At 32.4% G+C, this 19,592-nt stretch overlaps 1 protein-coding gene and 1 pseudogene across 1 annotated transcript; both read left to right on the top strand.

The window, feature by feature from the left end:
• Window positions 1-13,722: 13,722 nt before the first annotated feature.
• On the top strand, window positions 13,723-14,740 carry LOC132046759 (phytosulfokines 3). The gene is made up of 2 exons (XM_059437499.1): window positions 13,723-14,182; window positions 14,341-14,740. The coding sequence occupies exons 1-2, from the start codon at window positions 14,060-14,062 to the stop codon at window positions 14,467-14,469; spliced, it is 252 nt and encodes an 83-aa protein (XP_059293482.1). The 5' UTR covers window positions 13,723-14,059; the 3' UTR covers window positions 14,470-14,740.
• An 882-nt stretch (window positions 14,741-15,622) lies between these two features.
• On the top strand, window positions 15,623-15,848 carry LOC132048429 (U2 spliceosomal RNA; annotated as a pseudogene).
• The last annotated feature ends 3,744 nt before the right edge of the window (window positions 15,849-19,592 follow it).

Consider the following 19,592-nt stretch of genomic DNA (forward strand, 5'->3'; position numbering starts at 1 on the left):
ATGCCCAAAGAGAAACACCTCCAAATCCAAAGCCACAATTAGGAAAGTAAACGTGCGAGCTGGAGTTCCAAAACTAAGGCCCAACTACCCAAGTGTATAAGTTGCTCATTTTACCTGGTAGGTATCTTGTAAACAAATGTTTATTTTAATATCATAATTTTGGATTATTTTAGCATATTTAAGGCCCAACTACCCAAGTATATAAGTTGCCCATTTTACATGGTAGGTATCTTGTAAACAAATGTTTATTTTAATATCATAATTTTGGATTATTTTAGCATATTTAAACAAAATAGTAAATCTTATTTTTTCTGTCCCAATTTATATGACATTTTTTTATTTTTAATCAGTCTAGAAACGAATGACACTTTTTATATTTAGAAATAATTTGACTCTAAATTTTTCATTTTCCCCTTAATGAAACGAGCCACAATTTTTTTTATGGCTTGTGTTAGACCACAAAATTTAAAGTCTTTTTTTCTTTCTAATTTAATAAGGTCAAACACCCTCATACAAACTGGGATGGAGGGAGTGTCACCTTTATTCATATATTCTCTACCTTTTCCCGAAAATTAGGTGTTACATTTAGATTCTTATTATTTTTTCCTCTTTCTTTCTCATTTCATAAACCATACTCCCTTTGTCTCAATTTATATGATACACTTTTCTTTTTTGTATGTTCCAAAATGAATGATACATTTCTACAATTAGAAAATAATTTGAATTAAAACTTTCCTTTTATCCTTAATTAACTGATTTACAGCCACACAAATATATATAGCTTGTTTTAGACCATAAGTTTCAAAGTCTTCTTTTCCTTTTTAAACTCAGGGCCTAGTCAAACTATGTCACATAAATTGGGACAGAGGGAGTGTTATTTTCCCCATTAAGCCCTTGACGATTTTCAAAGATAATATATGATTGAAGGGATACTAATTTGAAAAAAAAAAAAAAAAAAAAAAGAAGTTCAATACATAGTAGAAAATTGCAAAGTGAAAGAGAGAGAAAAAACCGCAACAAATTTTAAGTGGACTCGATAAGTTGGGCAAAAGTAGGAAGAAATAGAGCATAGGTTAATTTTGCCTTCGTCCCCCTGCCCTGTTTATCATCCTTTAGTTTTCACGTTTAGTTCTTTATATTTCGAATCCTCTACTGAATATTCTACCTCCGCCACTGATGTAATCTAAAAAATTATAAATATTTGTATGGTTATAAATCATATAAAATTAAAACATAAAAAATTAAACCATTTCTACAAAAAAAAAAAAGGTACTATAACATTCGTTACGAGACAGATGTATGATGCATAGATTACGACAGATGGTGTATTACTTTTCTTCGGACTCAACGAACCTTTCAAGTAGTCAGTCAAACTTTAGACAACTAATTAAGAATTTTGTCTGGTACTATAGTATATTTAGTCGTAAAATCCCAGATATAGTCACACCCAGGTCCAAAATATTATAGAATTATTTCTGATCAGTTACAACTGGCTTGAGAGTCCGGAGCCAAAATGAGTTGTTTTTTGAGCTAATAGCCCAAAATATAAAGTATTTTTTTTATACCAAAATGGGTATTTCGTTGGTTATTCAACGAAATACCCATCACTACTGTTCCGGTCCGGTTGCATTTCGCTACACTTGTAGCGAAATGTAACAAATAATATATATTTTTTTTAATTTCGTTGGTAGTTCAACGAAATAGGATAATTTTTTTTTTTGTATTTCGTTTATTAAAAAACGAAATAAATATATTTTCTTTTTTGTATTTCGTTGGACTACCAACGAAATAGGATAATTTTTTTTTTTGTATTTCGTTTATAAAAAAATGAAATAATTTTTTTTTTCGTTTATATAAAAACGAAATAGAAAAATATAATTTTTTTTTTTTTTGTATTTCGTTGGTATATGAACGAAATAGGATAAAACTTTTTTTGTTGTTGTATTTCGTTTATATAAAAACGAAATAGGAAAATATATATATATATATATATATATATATATATATATATTTTTTTTTGTATTTCATTCATATACCAATGAAATAGGATAAATATTTTTTTTTTATATTTCATTTATATAAAAACGAAATAAGAAAATAATTTTTTAGTCAACTTTATATGTCGAGAAAATTAGTCAGCTTTATTTTCAAAAATTGAAACCGCAGAAGTGAAATTGACATTCACATCTACATTACCCCGGGATTTTTACATTGAAATCTATTGCATATCATCATCTTATAAGTAAATAAAACTGAACTTTGCAACCAACACTTAGTGTTTTTTCCATACTTTGACCAACGATTAGTCGTGTGTCAAGACTCCGAAACGTCAATATTTTATATAGAACACGATATTTTTTTTCGCGTACTATAATGTAGGCTCAATACATCAAGGATACGTAAACGTTCGGATCGTTGTTTTAGGGGTTGAAAGGTACCCAAGTAAGTTTTGTTTAAGGTTTAAGTGTTTTATTTTTTAAGATTTTGATTTAAGCGTGTTATTTTTTAATCAAGACATAACTTTATTTTGAATATAAATCTAATTCTAAAAAATATAAGGTGAAAAACTAGTTGTAAAGTGGTCAAACTTTAGATGGTCATAACTTTGCGCTCGGACGTCCGATTTACGCGATTTTTTTTTTTGATTTTGCGTATTTTTCCGAGATCTATGCTGACAAACCGCCATGGCCGAGCCGATTTTTAAAAAAACACCTTTTATCCCATTCAATTTCAATTTCCCCCCAAATTGGCCTGAAATTTTTAGTTTTATTTACTTATAAGATGATGATATGCAGTAGATTTCAATGTAAAAATCCCGGGGTAATGTAGCTGTGAATCTCAATTTCACTTCTGCAGTTTCAATTTTTGAAAATAAAGCTGACTAATTTTCTCGACATATAAAGTTGACTAAAAAATTATTTTCCTATTTCGTTTTTATATAAATGAAATATATAAAAAAAAAATATTTATCCTATTTCATTGGTATATGAATGAAATACAAAAAAATAAAATAAAAATAAATATATATATATATATATATATATATATATATATATATATATATATATATATATATATATTCCTATTTCGTTTTTATATAAACGAAATACAAAAAAAAATAAAAAAATTTATCCTATTTCGTTCATATACCAACGAAATACAAAAAAATAAATAAATTATATTTTCCTATTTTGTTTTTATATAAACGAGAAAAAAATTATTTATTTTGTTTTTTTATAAACGAAATACAAAAAAAAATTATCCTATTTCGTTGGTAGTCCAATGAAATACAAAAAAAAAAAAAATTATTTCGTTTTTTAATAAACGAAATACAAAAAAAAAAAAAAAATTATCCTATTTCGTTGAACTACCAACGAAATACAAAAAAATAATAATATATATATATTATTTGTTACATTTCGCTACAAGTGTAGCGAAATGAACCTTCGACGTTAAGCTTGATAGTGATGGGTATTTAGTTGGATAACCAACAAAATACCCGTTTTGGTATAAAAAAAAATCGTTATTTTAAATATTAGCTCAAAAAGCAACCCATTTTGGCTCCGGACTCACTAGCTTGAAGCTCACCAATCTATAATGTACAATAGCTTGATGTTCCCTGAATTTCTATAATTTTTAAGTACAAATAAAATACAGAACAAGTATTGAAGTGTTCGAATATTCTCAAAATAAAATTAATGGGATCAAACTTGTACATAGATTACTGATGGTGGGATTAGGATAACAATTCAAAGGTCTCCTTTTAAGTCCACAGTAGTAAATCATCACGTTTTGCGAATAATTACCATCACTCGCCATTCAACGTATGATTTCAAGTGTTCATACATCAAGGACCGCGCACTCCCCTAATTTACTTTAGGCTAATATTTAATGGATCAAAGATCTTACAGTGACATTGGCCTAATAATCCATTTTTCATTTTTTCGTTGGGTTTTTGCATCAGTGTCCATATGCATCTGATTATAGCTTATATTTAGCTTAACAGTAAAGGAGTTTTTGCTTACCAGTTCCATTTGAAAAAAATACTGATAAAAGGTTGCTGTATTTGTAATTTGTAAGCATTAGAAGACTAGAGAGTAGTAATGGATAAACAAAAATTTTGTTAGGTGCTTTAGGACTACTTGTGACAAATACTCTGTATTAAGACGCTAGCTTTTGGGGCTAATTAATTTAGAATTGGAACATTAGTTTAGTCATTGCAAGAACAGCTTAAATTTCACAACTGACCAAATGAAATTTATTGCAGGAATTTGAGGATGCATATGTCTCATTTTAATGTGGAGTCCGACAGTTTGAATAATTAGTTCCAGTGTTGCTAATCATTTGAAAAAACAGCCAATCACAATTAGCTTAAGTAGTCAGTCTTTACCTGACTAACCAGACACATTTTTACATGTGAATTGTGAAGTCCAATCCTGGTATGGGGCACAAATTTCTCCCATAGTACAAGCATTATAGTGGCGTTCATGATAACAATTGACAAGAAATTCATCTCTTTTATTTAATTTTGAACCTTTCCATTCGCTGGTCTCACTTTGAATTTTGGCAGTTTGGCACCAAATGTCAATTGCACATTAATAGATGCAAGACCAATATAGCCAAAGCAAGCAAGTTAATCATTTATTATTGAGCCTATCTGCAGAATTTCAGAAAAAAGATAAGGAAGCTGAACAAAAAGAAACACCTTTACGACAAATTGTTCTAGAAGGAGGAATATAGGATATAGTGGCCTGGATTTTCAAACATCAAATGATTATGAGGAAGATACAATTACTTTTGCTATGCCAATATTTGGTTTGACCGTTAGGAGGCAAACGAGTTGTGTTGAATACATGTTTGGAGTTTCTATAGTAATTTTAACTACTAATTAAGGCTTATTTTCTTCAATAAAAGATACTCCAAACTTCTCCTTTGTATACATTCTTATTTGCTTAATATGAATGAGTTGACTAACCACTTGACCAGATTACTCAATTTTAAGCTATTACCTAACTCATCCCACAAAAGATTACTATTTGGTAATTAAGTGATAAATATTCTCATTTTAATTTGCTACAATTATAGGTCATATTGTTTGTATTAACGTAAACACCTAACGCAAATAGCAGGTATTTTTCCTATTGCAACTTATAAGCAGATAAACAGTACCCTTGAATCAATGCGAAAATTAATGAGCATGACTTGTCTAAATTAGCCATTCTTCACTTGGAGTCTTGGATTCATGCATTTGTTCGAATGCTATAAGTCTAACTTACACATAGGTTTTTAAAGTTGTCAAGGAAACGCTGAATCACAATCTTAGAAGATCTTGGTAAAACCCTTTTTTTCTCTCTTAAATTCCTTTCTTTCTTTTTCATGCGGCATAAAACATACTGTTTGCTTAACCAAGAAAATTAAACAAAAGGGGAGGAAGCAGTTTTTCAGAAGGCATTTTTGCTTTAGCAGCCGAAAGCGCTTAACGGGAGATCTTTTGACTGGTGGAAGATTTGACTTTTTAACAACAAACATTCTTTTCACTTTGGTTTAATGATCTCATTCTCTAAAGTATATATGGAAACATGACTTTTAGCTGGCCTTCCGGTCGGCGTTTCGTCAACTTTGGTAAATAGGTTGTTGCTCAATATTCTTTCCTCCAAATCTCTATTAATAAAGTACGATTTTAGTTATCAATTGATCAGTTAACGTATTGTATTTGAATATTCGAAGCTTTCCATCAAGTTAAGTAACTGGTGATGGTCATCTCATGATCATTAGAATAATGATTTATGTTTTAATTAAGTTAGTTCAACCCATTGCTCAGTCCGCGTTAATGCAACCTTTGTGGTTGGAGATCAAAGACAGTGAATTGGATTGAATTAATTAATTAAACTTATTGAATTAATAAAGGGAACGTGATGGACTTGTATATTTTCTTGTATCCATCACCACCTTTATAAATTGGCTAATCCTAAAGCGTAGCTCCTCTTCCATGCACCCTGCACCCTGCACGTAATCTTTTTTGTATGATAGTATGTCTCTTTGTCAAGTTACTAGTAATATAAACGATGAGAGTTACAAAATAATATTTCTTCATTTGGAATTAGTTTTTTTCCAGTATATGTAATTTTTTGTACTGATTTGATCTCTGTTGATTTGCTTGGTCAAAAGACGAACCCCTTAAATTAGATGGTTATAAGCCAGTTGATGATCGTTTTCATTTTGAAATAGAAGTACCATATCATATGGGCCATGATTATCAAGAGACTGATAAAGAAATTGGCCTAAATCACAATAAATATGTAAGAATTGATTGTTCATTCATTAAGTATGTGAAACAAAATTGTCAAAGCGTACTAGATGTTCTTCAACAATTAAAAGGCGATTCTGCAACCTACGTCTTAGCGTTCTCTGAGCCACAACAAGTTCTTGCAGTTAGTTTGATGAAATAAATTCCCGTATCCCCATGTTTCACTATCCTCCAGATATCCCATAAGACTACGTACAACAAACGGCACCATAAATTAAATAATCATAACAAGAAGACTACACAAAATTTAACTTCCCCATACCTAAAAGGAAAGTAATAACAAGAAGACTGATAATGAAGAAAACCGTTAAAAGTGTATTCCTGGTTGTTCTAGAATGTGGAGTACAATATGTTTTCCTGTCATGGAAAATTCTAAACCCACAGGCTAAGGTAAGAAAATTATATAGTGCCACTAGAAGCTTCAAAATCCTACATTATCATTAAAAATAAAATAAAAAAATCATAGGTATGTTGCTTGACAAAAGTGTAAATCCATCGAATACTCAAGCTTGCATCTCACTCTCGGAATTTTGATTACTGCATTAGTAAGTTTGTCTAGGATCTTTGTGGACTGTCTTTACTGTTCCTACAAATTCTAGTAGGGCCAGAAAGGAAAAAAGGTTTTGCCCGATATTCAAACTTCCCAGCCCAGGCCAAATTTACCATTGCTCTAAGATTTCCTTCGTCCTAGGGCAAAAAACAATAAAAGCTAAATATAAAAAAAAATATTGTTGATGGGAATCGAACCTACGATGCCAGAGATAATTTTGAATACCCTGAACCACGTGAGCCAACTTTTTGCATATGCTTAAGATGTTCAAATCTATTTTATATATACATTGTAATTTTTTGCCGAGGGTGTTCACCTTCACTTAAATCCGCCCTGACAGTAACAAATTCCAAAGTCAATCTCCGTGTTAATGTTATGTTCATTTGGATTTTCCTATTCCTTTTACCTACTCGAAAATAAAAACAATAATTTGCATTTAAGGGACCCCAGAAGGCGGTGATAGCCCAAAACTTAAACTCTTCCGCCGAACATAAACAGCCAGCAAGACAATGCCATTTTGAATTATGAGAAATAAATAGTGGTACTTGCAGTCGGAACACGACTATTTAAACAAATAAAGGTATTATCTATTTATCTACCAGTAAATTTCTCTTTCATTAAATTCCCGTGGTCCGCTTAATTTACTGCCCTTTTGAGGATTCTTGTCCTTTGAATATATGTCCTCCTCTGATCATTTGTTTATTTCTGAAAAGGTTGGTGGTATTTACATACATTCTAGTCCACTTAAGATAAAATTTCCTCATTCCCCTGACATCGATATATATTAAAAGTCACCCTTCCACTCATCCAAGTTCACACTCGAACTTTGGGGTTGTCATTCTTTCCATTTCATTATAAATTGAAGTCACCACACAACACATAGTCCACAAAACTAGAGATAACATTCCCCTACATCTTCCTTAGAGTACTTTAATTAATCGTCTAGCTAAATTACCAGCCATGTCTAAAGCATCTGCAAGTTTTTTCTTCATCATCCTTCTCCTCTGTTTTACCCTGTCCTATGCTGCTCGCCCTCAGCCAATTTTTCACGAGGCTAATCTCAACAAGTTTCAACACCAGGTCTACAATAGTTTGATTGTTTGAACTGTGTAACTACCTCATTTAAATATTGAAGTTGTTAAAACGAACACACTTTTGATCGTTTAATTACATTATGTTTCAACAGTGACGACATTATTACAATGGGCAAACTTTTGTTTTGTCTCATGTTTATTAAATTTGTAACATATATTTATTTATTTATTTTTGAATTAATCTCAGGATGTTGTTGAACCAAAACAAGTTGGCAAGGAAGAGAGCTGCGCAGGCGTAAAGGAAGAAGAATGTTTGGAAAGGAGGACTTTGGTGGCTCATCTTGACTATATCTATACCCAAAATCAAAACCCCTGAAAGTATTCCCACGGACGGAAATCAGTTTGTTTTACAATGATTAATTGACTAAGTTTTCCGTTAATTATTGCCTATATGTTTGGCAAAAGTAGTGATAGGACGAGTGAGTTATCACATAATATTGCTGTCGGTGTGTTTCTTGTTGATTTTCCCTGTACGTTAATCCCATATAAAGTTCCTGGTGTATGTAAGCTGATTACTTACTATATTTATGTATTTGACCTGAGGTATTAACTCTAGTACTACCTTGTTCACTGGTCGTTGCAATGTGATAATTTAATACCGGTTTCTTACTTAAACATCGTATTAATTAGTACGTAAATTTTGGATTAGTTGTACATACCGCAATTAACATACTCTCTTAGTTTTATTTTATGTGAACTTAATTGACTAAATATGTAGTTTTAGAATTAAAGAAAGACTTTTATTGTGGTCTTAAACATGGAAGTACAACATTTGTGTGGCTATTAGAAAAGCTTCTCATCAAATATAATGTGGCAAGTTTAAATTAAATAATTTCTAGAATTTGGATTGAGATCATTTTTGCAGACAAACTAAAAGAAAACAGTTTCATATAATTAAATTGAAACAGAGGGAATAGTAGTTTACAGTTTTACACCGATATCTATGAAGAATTGCACAGTATACTCCTCAGTTGTGCAGTTATTTTTTACTACTACTTGCCAAAAAATAATAGCACCTACTGTTTGTACCAACATATATACTCTCCCGTTCACTTTTAATTGTCCAGTATTTCAAAAATAAATTTTTACTTTTACTTGTCACTTTTAGCATATTAAGAGAGGACAATTCCTTTTTTCTTGTTTTACTCATATTATTAAATGCATACTTCAAATCATTTTTCAAATCCAATAAAAATATCCATCAATTAATGTGGATACATTGATAAATTGTGCATTTTATTTATTATTTTTTAATGAGTGTGTATAGTCAAAAATGGACAAGTAAAAGTGAACGGAGGGAGTATGTCTTTTACGTAAAAGTTACTCAAGATGTCTGTATTAATTATTAATCAAACTCATTGCATTACTCCACGTTAGCAATGAGTCTGCGGCCACAGGAGACAAGAGAAGATCGGTAGTTGAATTAATAAAAGGAGAGCGTTGGACTTCTATTATGTTTGTGTCTATATCCTAATATAGTGATTAATATATTATCATGATATCAAGCAACTACCGATAAGAATGACGACTTAAAGTTTAGCATACTTTTCGTTTTATTCAGATAGTTTTCTGGTAATATTCACGATATCAAATATATCCGTGCACCAACACAACTCTTGGACTAATATTTCAATTGGGGGTCCTCCTACGTATTCATGATGTCGTGATTAATAATTGGCATATAAGAAAACTGGACTACATCACAATAAATATGCATGAATTCTTTGTTCATCGATAAGAATAGAAATCGAAAATGTCAACCTGTACTAAATGTTCTTCGTCCAAAACGACTATTCTATTTCTGTCACCTATACGTAATTGTATGCAGAGGCGAATCTATGTATGAAAAATGGATCACGTGAACTTATGGTCACCCGACTAAACTCAATATATTATGTATATAATCCTTAAAATATATTTAATATTAACTGAAGGAACACATTGCCAAACTAGACAGAGTGGAGCCCTAGTTAAGTGCTGGGTTTAATCTCTTAAGGTTGTGGGATCAAACTCTACTAAATGCACTTTTGCATCTTTTTAATAAAAAAAATAATAATAAATAAATAAATCTAAGGCGAACTCATCCTCTTGAAATCCTAGATTCGCCTCTGATTGTACGAGTTATAACAAATTAGAGATGTTGGAATTTTAGATTTACTTTAATTGATTATAGCTTGAAAAGGATAAATGAATAAAACAAAAGTCCTAGGATTAATTTTATGTGTGACAATGAGCAAGGCGCAATAACTATTGGACTGTAATGAGTAAACACTTTCTGTGAATAAAGGCCAACTTGAATAGGTGGTAACGGTTGAGCTGCTGGTATATTTCTTAATACTGAATTGATCAAAATTATGATTAATCTATACTATGAGCCCGTTTGGATTAGCCAAAAAAAAGTAACTTTTAAGCATAAGAGCTTAAAGTACTTTTAAGTGCTAAAAGTTTGATGCAGTCACAAGTTTGATGACACCAAAAGTACTACCAGGGGAATTATATCTCAAGTCAGTCACTTCTTCAAACTCTACTAAATGCACTTTTGCATATTTTTTCTTCTATTTTTTTTATAAAAAAAAATCTAAGGCGAACTCATCCTCTTGACATCCTAAATTCGCCTCTGATTGTACGAGTTATAACAAATTAGAGATACTAGAATTTTAGATTTACTTTAATTGATTATACCTTGAAAAGGATAAATGAATAAAATAAAAGTCCTAGGATTAATTTTATGTGTGACAATGAGCAAGGCGCAATAACGTAATAAGTAAACAACGTGAATAAAGGCCAACGAATGACCGTAACTACTAAATATAAATAAATTAAAAGTAAACTATCAATAATTATCTCTTAAAGGTAGCTATGCCAAATAAATGGGAAAACCGTATATATACTTGAAAATAGGTGGATAGTTAACTTATTTACAAAACATAATGATATATTACAAAACATGACGGATTTTCATATATTTTTTTTCCTAGAAAATATATTATTTTAAAAAAAAACATTTTAAAATTCTAAGGTGAACTCATCCTCTTGAAATCCTAGATTGGTATACTATCAAATTAGAGATACTAATATTGTTTAATTGATCAAAATTAAAATAGGATTAATTTTATGTGTGACAATGAGCAACGCAATAACTTTGGATTAGCGAATAAAAAGAATGTTGAGCTTTCAGATACTTCTTAATACCGAATTGATCAAAATTATGATTAATCTATACTATGAGCACGATTGATTTGAAAAAAGTGACTTTTAAGCTTAAACTACTAAAAAGTTTGATGCAGTCACAAGTTTGATGACACCAAAAGTACTACCAGGGGAATTATTTCTCAAGTCATTCACTTCTTCAAGATGTTGATCATTGCCCAATACCCTACTATCCAGCTTGAACAGGAATGGATTACAATCTATTATCACATTGAGAATCTCAAACCCAAAATCAACATCAAATGCCTCAGATGGAGTTATCCCAATCCTGGAAGATTCAAACTCAACACAGATGGTTGCAGTAAGGGTAATCCTGGTAATGCAGGTGGAGGGGATATTCTTAGGGACTCTTCTGGCTTCATGATTATGGCTTTTACCCACTACTACGGCCACTGCTCCAATAATATTACCGAAGCCAGGGCTATCCTCCATGGAATTCAATGGTGCATCAACAATGGTTACTGTGAAGTAGAAGTGGAATTTGATTCCCAAGTTATCATCAACATGATCAATGCCTCCACTAACGTCACTTGGCAAGTCAAACATATCATCAATGACATCAACTCCCTGAAGACTCATGGAAATTTCAACTTTAAGCACTGTTACAGGGAAATTAACAACATTGCATATGGACTAGCTAATTTGGGTGAAAGCACAAGGCAGAATACAATCTTCACACATGATTTGAACCTTCCTTTGAGAATAAAAAGCTGGTTGAAGAATGATATTTTCAGATATCCAACCTTCAGAATCCGAGTTCAAAAAGAAGCACTTTACTCTTAATTATGATTAACACTCTATGCTGCCTTTGTAGGATTTGGTCTATGCACAATACTGCTTTCTGCATTTTCTCTTTTGCTATTTCTAGCATAGGAAGACTTTTGTGTAACGATGAACTTTTTATCCTTTTGATATCTCAGGGTGACATGGACAAATGTTCTCACCCCTTTTTTGTAACTGGTGTAACCACTTTTGAAAGCAATAAAATGATTAGGACTGAGGCCTAATCCCACCATTATGGTGGTTGAACCAAAAAAAAAAAAAGTATTAAAAGTTATTTTATAAATAAGCAGTTACGTGTTTAGATAAAAGTGCTTGAAGGATTTTTAGAAATAAGGGTAGTATTGGAATTAACAGAAAATATAAGGGATAAAAGGGTAAAGTTGTTGGTCAAATCAAAATGGCTTTCAAGCAAAAAAAAAATAAAATAAGTTGGGGTTGAACAACTTCTTAGTTTTGGCTTATTTTAAGTACTTTTTAACTTAATTTAAGTTGTTTTTTATTTTTGTCAAATACTCAAATAAGTTTAAAATGGCTTATAAGCTGGTTTGACCAGCTTATGCCCAATCCAAACGGGCTCTATGACTGTTAAAATAATTTCTTACAAGAGATGCATGCATCTCAGCACATTTCGCTTTCCTCCAGAATATGCATAAGACTGTGATGATAACACCAAAATAATACTCTAACGAGAAGACTAGGATTAAATTTTAATTTCTATTTATTCTAGAATGTGGGCCGTTACGTGCTTTACTCATGTGGAAAATACTCAAAAATAGGCCATGTAGAAAAACATAACGCCCGTGTATCAAAAAATTTCTTGACCATGTGTAAACCAAATACAATCTTGCATCTTATTCACGGAATTTTAATTACTTATTGCTCGTTTGGCTAAATTTTTAAAAAGCCTTTTCAAAAAATATTTGGGGAAAAACAATTTGTGTTTGATCAATTGATTTAAAAATGCTTTTGAGCAAAAATTATGTTTTGATCAAGCTTTTAAAAGTGCTTCTAAATGCATTTTCTCAAAAATGCTTTTCAAAAAAGTGTTTTTGGGAAAATTTATTTTTTTATTTAACTTTTGAAAACAACTTCTGCTACTCCCGCAAACACTTATTTTCTCACAAAAGCTTGACCAAACATGTCACTTCTTAGAAAAAAAATAAGCACTTTTAACCTCCCAAAAGTTTGGCCAAACATGCTATTAATTTGTTTGAGATATTATGCTCCTAACTGTTCTAGTGTTCTTTCCTGTTCCTTCAAGCTCTAGAAGTCGGGCAAAGGGAAAAAATTAGAAAGGCTTTTTACCCAGTAACAATAACTAGTGGCGGAGCCATCCTTGTCCGCAGGCCGTCAATTAACACCCTTCGCACGAAAATTATACTGTGTACATATAGGTCAATTTTTTATGTATATGCATTATATATTTAATTCCCTAACTTCTTCAACTTTTTATTTATTTATATTTTGAATTCTCTTAGTGAAAATTTTGACTCCGCCAATTTGATAATAATGCTCGAACTTCGCAGCTTAGACAAAGAAAAAGGCAGTACAGGAAGTCTTGATATACAAACACAATCTTGGCTTCTGGGACAACGCTTTATTTTGCCTTTAATTACGCTCATCACAAAAGAAGTCTCAACCAATTTTGCTAAATATTTACTGTCAGCAAAGCATAAATGCCTTCTTATAATTGGAAAAAGGTGAACAATACTACTTGCAATAGGAACGTAACCCATTCAACAATGGCGTTATATACCTGTAAACTTTTCTTTCATTAAATTCCTGTGGTCGCCATTAGTTAATACCCCTTTGAAGATTCTTTGTTCTTATACGCTTTATTGCTGAAAGACTTACTACATACTTATAAATTCTAGTCCACATTGAGATAAACAATTAATTTCCTGATTCTCCCATTACCAAAATATGTTAAAAGTCGCCCATTAACTCATACTAGTTCACACTCAATCTTTGAGATTGGCCCTCCATTTCGCAGTATAAATACACCCCACCACATAGCATGACATATAATATAGAGCTAGAGTTACATAGCATTCACCCGTAACATCTCTTCCTAATAGTACTCGAAGCATCTAGCAAACATTTAACCAATTGACAATGTCTAAAGCTAGTACCAGTTTTTTCTTCATCATCCTTGTCCTCTGTTTTACCCTGTCATATGCTTCTCGACCCGAGCCAGCTTTTCACGGGGCCACCCTCAACAAGATTGATCAACACCAGGTAATTCTTAAAGCTCAAACTCATGTCAGACCATAGTACAGAAGTCTCAATATAATATGTTTGTGGACAGTTTCTTTTTTTGGGTCCCATTTTTGTTAATCTAGTTAATTTGTGATGCCCACAGAAGTTATATTTAATTTGTTATTATTACGTTTCAGGATGTTGTGGAATCAAAACAAGTTGCAACTGAAGAGAGCTGCAAAGGAGGCCAGGATGAAGAATGCTTAGAAAGAAGGAATTTAGCTGCTCACCTTGATTATATCTACACCCAAAATCAGAACCCCTAGAAGTGTTCCAGACCAAGGGACCTAGCTAGTTTGCCATTGATACATGAAAAGTAGTGAATCTAATGATAGGATGAGACAGCTATATATCACGAATTAGCCTTCACTAGCGCTGTACTTCTGGTTGATTTGCCCTGTACGTTAAAATGTAATTGCACACAAAGCTTCCTCTTCGATACCACATGCTTCATTCTTGCAACTTGGGTCACCGATCTTTGAAACAAAAATATGATATTCTCTTCATTTTGCTCTATATGTATCTTCTACTATTTGACTAGGCACAAGGCTCAAGTAAAAAAAAAAAAACACTTTTTAACAGTAGTGTATATTATAATTAAGTTTGTTAGAACTTGTGACTCTTAAACATATTCTCAGAACATGCCATTAATTGAGAGTAAAATGAAAATTAAATATTAAAGAGTTTTCATATATAAAGAGATACAATATCACTTTTTCTTTTTTGCCCGATTAAAAAGGAAGAGTGTCATGGATTATAACTTAGAAGACTGAATTGGTACCCACGTCGGTCAAACCGAGTCTGATGTAGTCCCCTAACGGTTAAAGTTTTATCTCTAACGGGTCAAACACTAAGGTGGCTATGAAGAAACGAAAAGTAAAAGCAGCAACTACACAGAAATAGCTTAAGCTATATGGGACCTACTAGGAGTAGGAAACTGCAGAAATTAGAACGTTATAGAACTAGCTGATCTGATGACGCGGGTCGTTGACGCTTGACCACAAGGAGCCCGTTTGGATTGGCTTATAAGTTGATAAGCCATTTTTAATTTATTTAGATGTTTAATAAAAATAAAAAATAAATTAAATTAAATTAAAAAGTGCTTTAAATAAGCTAAAATCAAGAAGTTGGTCAACCCCAACTTATTTTTTTGCCCATTTTGATTTGACCAACAACTTTATCCTTTTATCTCTTATATTTTTTTGTTAATTTCAATACTACCCTTACTTCTAAAAACTCTTTAAGCACTTTTATCCAAACACGTAACTGCTTATTTATAAAATAACTTTCAGCACTTAAAAAGTACTTTAAGCACTTATGCTTAAAAGCCACTTTTTTTCAGCTAATCCAAATGGGCTCAAAGTCGCCTCTGTAACTGCTGAAACTAGTTGTGCGTTACATTCATACATCTATTAAGACATACATTTCTCGGTCTTTTAGCTAAGATTAAGTGTCAGTATCTGTTCTTATTAATTTAAAATCTGATATGTGGGTCATCGGAGGCCTGACGCACCCCACCTTAAAAAATACTCCATAATTAAGACTTACCATCTTAAATTGTCAGCTAGTTGAATTGGTTGTATCTCAAGGTGGATTTATTTCCTCTTGGTTTCAGGCTTTCAGCAATAAAATCCGCGTAACAACTGCATAACTTTAACGAGAATGATTTATTTTATTTAAGAATTTTTGTACAATAAAACAGAAGTTAAGCTAATTTTTTTACTACGGTAGCCTAATAAATTCATATATAACAATTCATATATTCATTAAATAATCAATTCATATATTATCATTCATTGCGTTCGCTGCATATCAATCCGTATATGGTGTTCAATATCACTAATCTAACTCATGTAGGAACTCTTTAATTTGGGTGGGGGAACAGGAACTCTTTAATTTGGGTGGGGGGAAAAAGAACTCTTTAATTTGGAATATTTGCAATTAAATGTGTTCAAAATAGCATACAACAATTCATAATTTTACAATTAACACTCCACCAACATGTTCCATTGCAGGACCATCGTCTAACAAATTGAATGACAGAGACTAATATTAGTGGCAATGTTTATAATTTCGAGTTTACGTTTTTACGGATTAAACGAAAAAAACTTGTACAAATAAGTTATGTAAAAACTAGTTGCAGGTAAAATGTTACCAATTGGTAACTAAGCAAACATTGTGAATAAACTTATGGAACAAACCAAATTATTAGATTTTATAAAATTATACCATCTATTGTAAATATTTGTTAGTGGATGTCCACAGGGACTTGGCCAACAAGGAACTTGGACAACAAGTAACGTGGCCACCAAGTTTCCTTCTTAAATGGCTTGGCCATCAAGCATATATTCTTCCTTATAAATAGTGGCTATTCGTAGAATTGAAATATACAATCAGTTCCTCTCTATATACTTCTCTCTAGTGTATTTACTTTATAATCTTTATTTTATAAGACGTTATCAGACTCTGCTATCTCAAGCAAATATTTTGAAAGAGTAGAAGGTATTGACTTTTTTTTTTTCTTAATTAATGGCGAATCTTTCTAAACGTGAATTTGTTGCCTTGGATATATCTGGCAAAAGGTACCTGTCTTGGGTTATTGATGCCTGACCCATCGCATCAAGATGAATTTCGACATCAATAACCCAAGACAGGTAATTTACCAAATATATCTAAGGCAATAAATTCACGTTTAGAAAGATTTGCCATTAATTGAGAAAAAGAAAGTCAATACCTTCTAGGCTTTCAAAGTATTTGCTCGAGATAACAGAGTCTCGTGCTGATAACGTGTTATAAAATAAAGACTATAAAGTAAATACACCAGAGAGAAGTATATAGAGAAGAACTGATTGTATATTTCAATTCTACAAATGACCACTATTTATAACGAAAAATATATGCATGATGGGCAAGAACTGATTGTATATTTTTATGAGGTATCTCTCAAAGCGTATTACTCGATATGTGCACTCTTTTTCTTCATTTGGACTTTTTCCCAAGGGAATTTTTCTAATAAAATTTTAATGAGGCACATCATCTTTTAGTGAACATCCAAGGGGGAGTGTTGTAAATATTTGTTAGTGGATGTGCACAAGGACTTGGCCAACAAGGAACTTGAACCCCAAGTTAAGGTAATTTCCAAAAGTATAAGGGGAAGTTGTGGAATTTTCTTAAGTAATAGAGAGTTGAATGTAATTGATCAAAACATTATCGCTGCGATCTGTTGAGGGAAACTAGTGAACCGAGAAAAAGAGATACAAGCCAAGGAAGATGTTCAGGAGAAGATTTTTATCGTTTCCGCTGGTAATTGGCGCAGTTATGTAAGTTCTTTATTGCCCTTCCTCCATACTAGTGTTCCTTAAGATTAACATGTCATATGCATCACTATGGATTCATATGTCCAGTCTCCCAAAAGCGAAGAGGAAAGCAAGCCCATTATACTGCGGGCTGTTTGGTGTTTGAAGAAATGTCTAAATAAAAATTGCCCTCTTCCCCTCTCCTAAGTCCTAACATCCAAAATTTTGAACTTCCCGTAAACTGCAGATACTACCACTTGATTGGCGCTCACGATCTATCTATTAAAGCAACTAAAGTTTAGAATAAAATCTCAGTGAATTTTTGGGGATCAACATTGATTAACTACCAAATTTTTCCTGGGAACAGTAAGGAGTAGGAGACAATCCACTAGATCTAGCTCCTCCTCCTCTACATACAGATGGCCCCTATTAGTGGATCGATGAATTTCCTTTCACCATTGCCTAAAAATTAGTTGGAGAACAACCTATATATCAAGCTCCCCACCAATAAAAATAGAGAGACAAAAAGAAAATAAGTAAAAGAAAAACCTGCTGTCATTTACCCCTTTGTGCTTCTGTTATATGAACCTTTTTGACATGTTTCTGCTGCTATGGTTATTAGACAATGCGCCAATGTGCTCTTTAATATATTTGGTGTATGGTTTTCCAAGTCTGCAATTTCTGCATCTGTGGTGTATTTACTCCTGTGCGTTTGTCATATTGATATATTAGAGACAGGGTAGGGGTTTATTAAAGAAAAAATAGAAGAATCATTAATAGGGCGCTGCCTGTGCCCTTCACAGGTTGGAGCCCCGCATCCTTAGTACAGTATTGCAAATCTTCGTCTTATACTCAGAGATAAGTAAAAGCGTGTTTTGCCATTGTTCCATCTAATTATTAGATAGAAAATAGGTACGAGTTTCAATATATTTTTGGATGGGGTTATCTACGAGTGTGTGTGTGTGTTGTGGCGCATGCATGCAGGGAAAGAGGGGGAATGGGGGGTCGGATTGCTTAGCTTGGAACCGTGGTTTGTTAGGATTAAAAGGCAGATGGATTCCTCTTATCTTCAAGAAGAGAGGGGGAAAATCTGCTTTCACATAGACACCTAAAGTAAGTGTATAATCCCAGTAGTATTTTAGCTTTTTTCTTTTGAACCTTCAATGAACATTAATCTAAGAAAGCCAAGGTACTCGTATACTCAGCCTGAATAGAGATCCTAAAATTTGTCAAACGTCCTGTTTCATTATCCACTTTTTCTTTGCCAACATTTTAATTTTGAGGGACATTGCTGGAGAGAAGGCTGTCTTATGTTTCTTAAGAGCTATTGCTGCCACTTTTAGCCCTTCAAGATACGTACCCGTGCAGTTGTTAGTACTCTCTTATAGCATTAGCAAATAACTGCTGCATATGCTCTTTCTATTCCTCTTCTTCCAGATAAGTAATTGCTGTACTGGTACTATTTATCATTCTAATCTCTTGAAAATACTGCTAGCCTGGCTTTCTTGAATCATTACCTTCTGATGAATTCGGAACCTCTTTTCAGCTTGGTGTTTGGTGTTTTTGTGGGATTTCACTGGGTATGTTCTTGTTGTTGTGTTTGTGAGGCATGATTAACATCTTTAATAGAATATTACTATGCAGATGAACAGAATGTGTATGCGCCAACTTTGTTGGAACCTAAGTAAAATTTATAATAGAAGTAACAATTATTGGAGATTAGATATAGTGTATTCTTCCAGTATACCAGCTTCATGCCTTTCTTGACCAGAGCAGTTGCTGACACGGCTTTGACATCTTCTTGTTTATTCTCCATAGTTCAGAAGTTACGACGTACATCCTCTAGCCCTGAGTCAATAATTTAGCACCTTTTACTTGCATTGTCTTTTTACTTCCATTAGCTTGATCTTTTACTTTTCCAATCTGTAGAATTGGAGTTGTATCTGGGAAAGCTATATTTGCACAACCACTTGATGAATATTGGAAGAAGAAACTTCAGGAGGAACCAGCAGCAAAAGAAAATGATGTAAGCACCTCATAGTGTTTGATGAGATGCACATCTGAGCTTAATATCATAGTATTTTTCTGTTGGC

The sequence above is a fragment of the Lycium ferocissimum genome, chromosome 2 (assembly GCF_029784015.1).
Source record: "Lycium ferocissimum isolate CSIRO_LF1 chromosome 2, AGI_CSIRO_Lferr_CH_V1, whole genome shotgun sequence".
NCBI lineage: Eukaryota > Viridiplantae > Streptophyta > Magnoliopsida > Solanales > Solanaceae > Lycium > Lycium ferocissimum.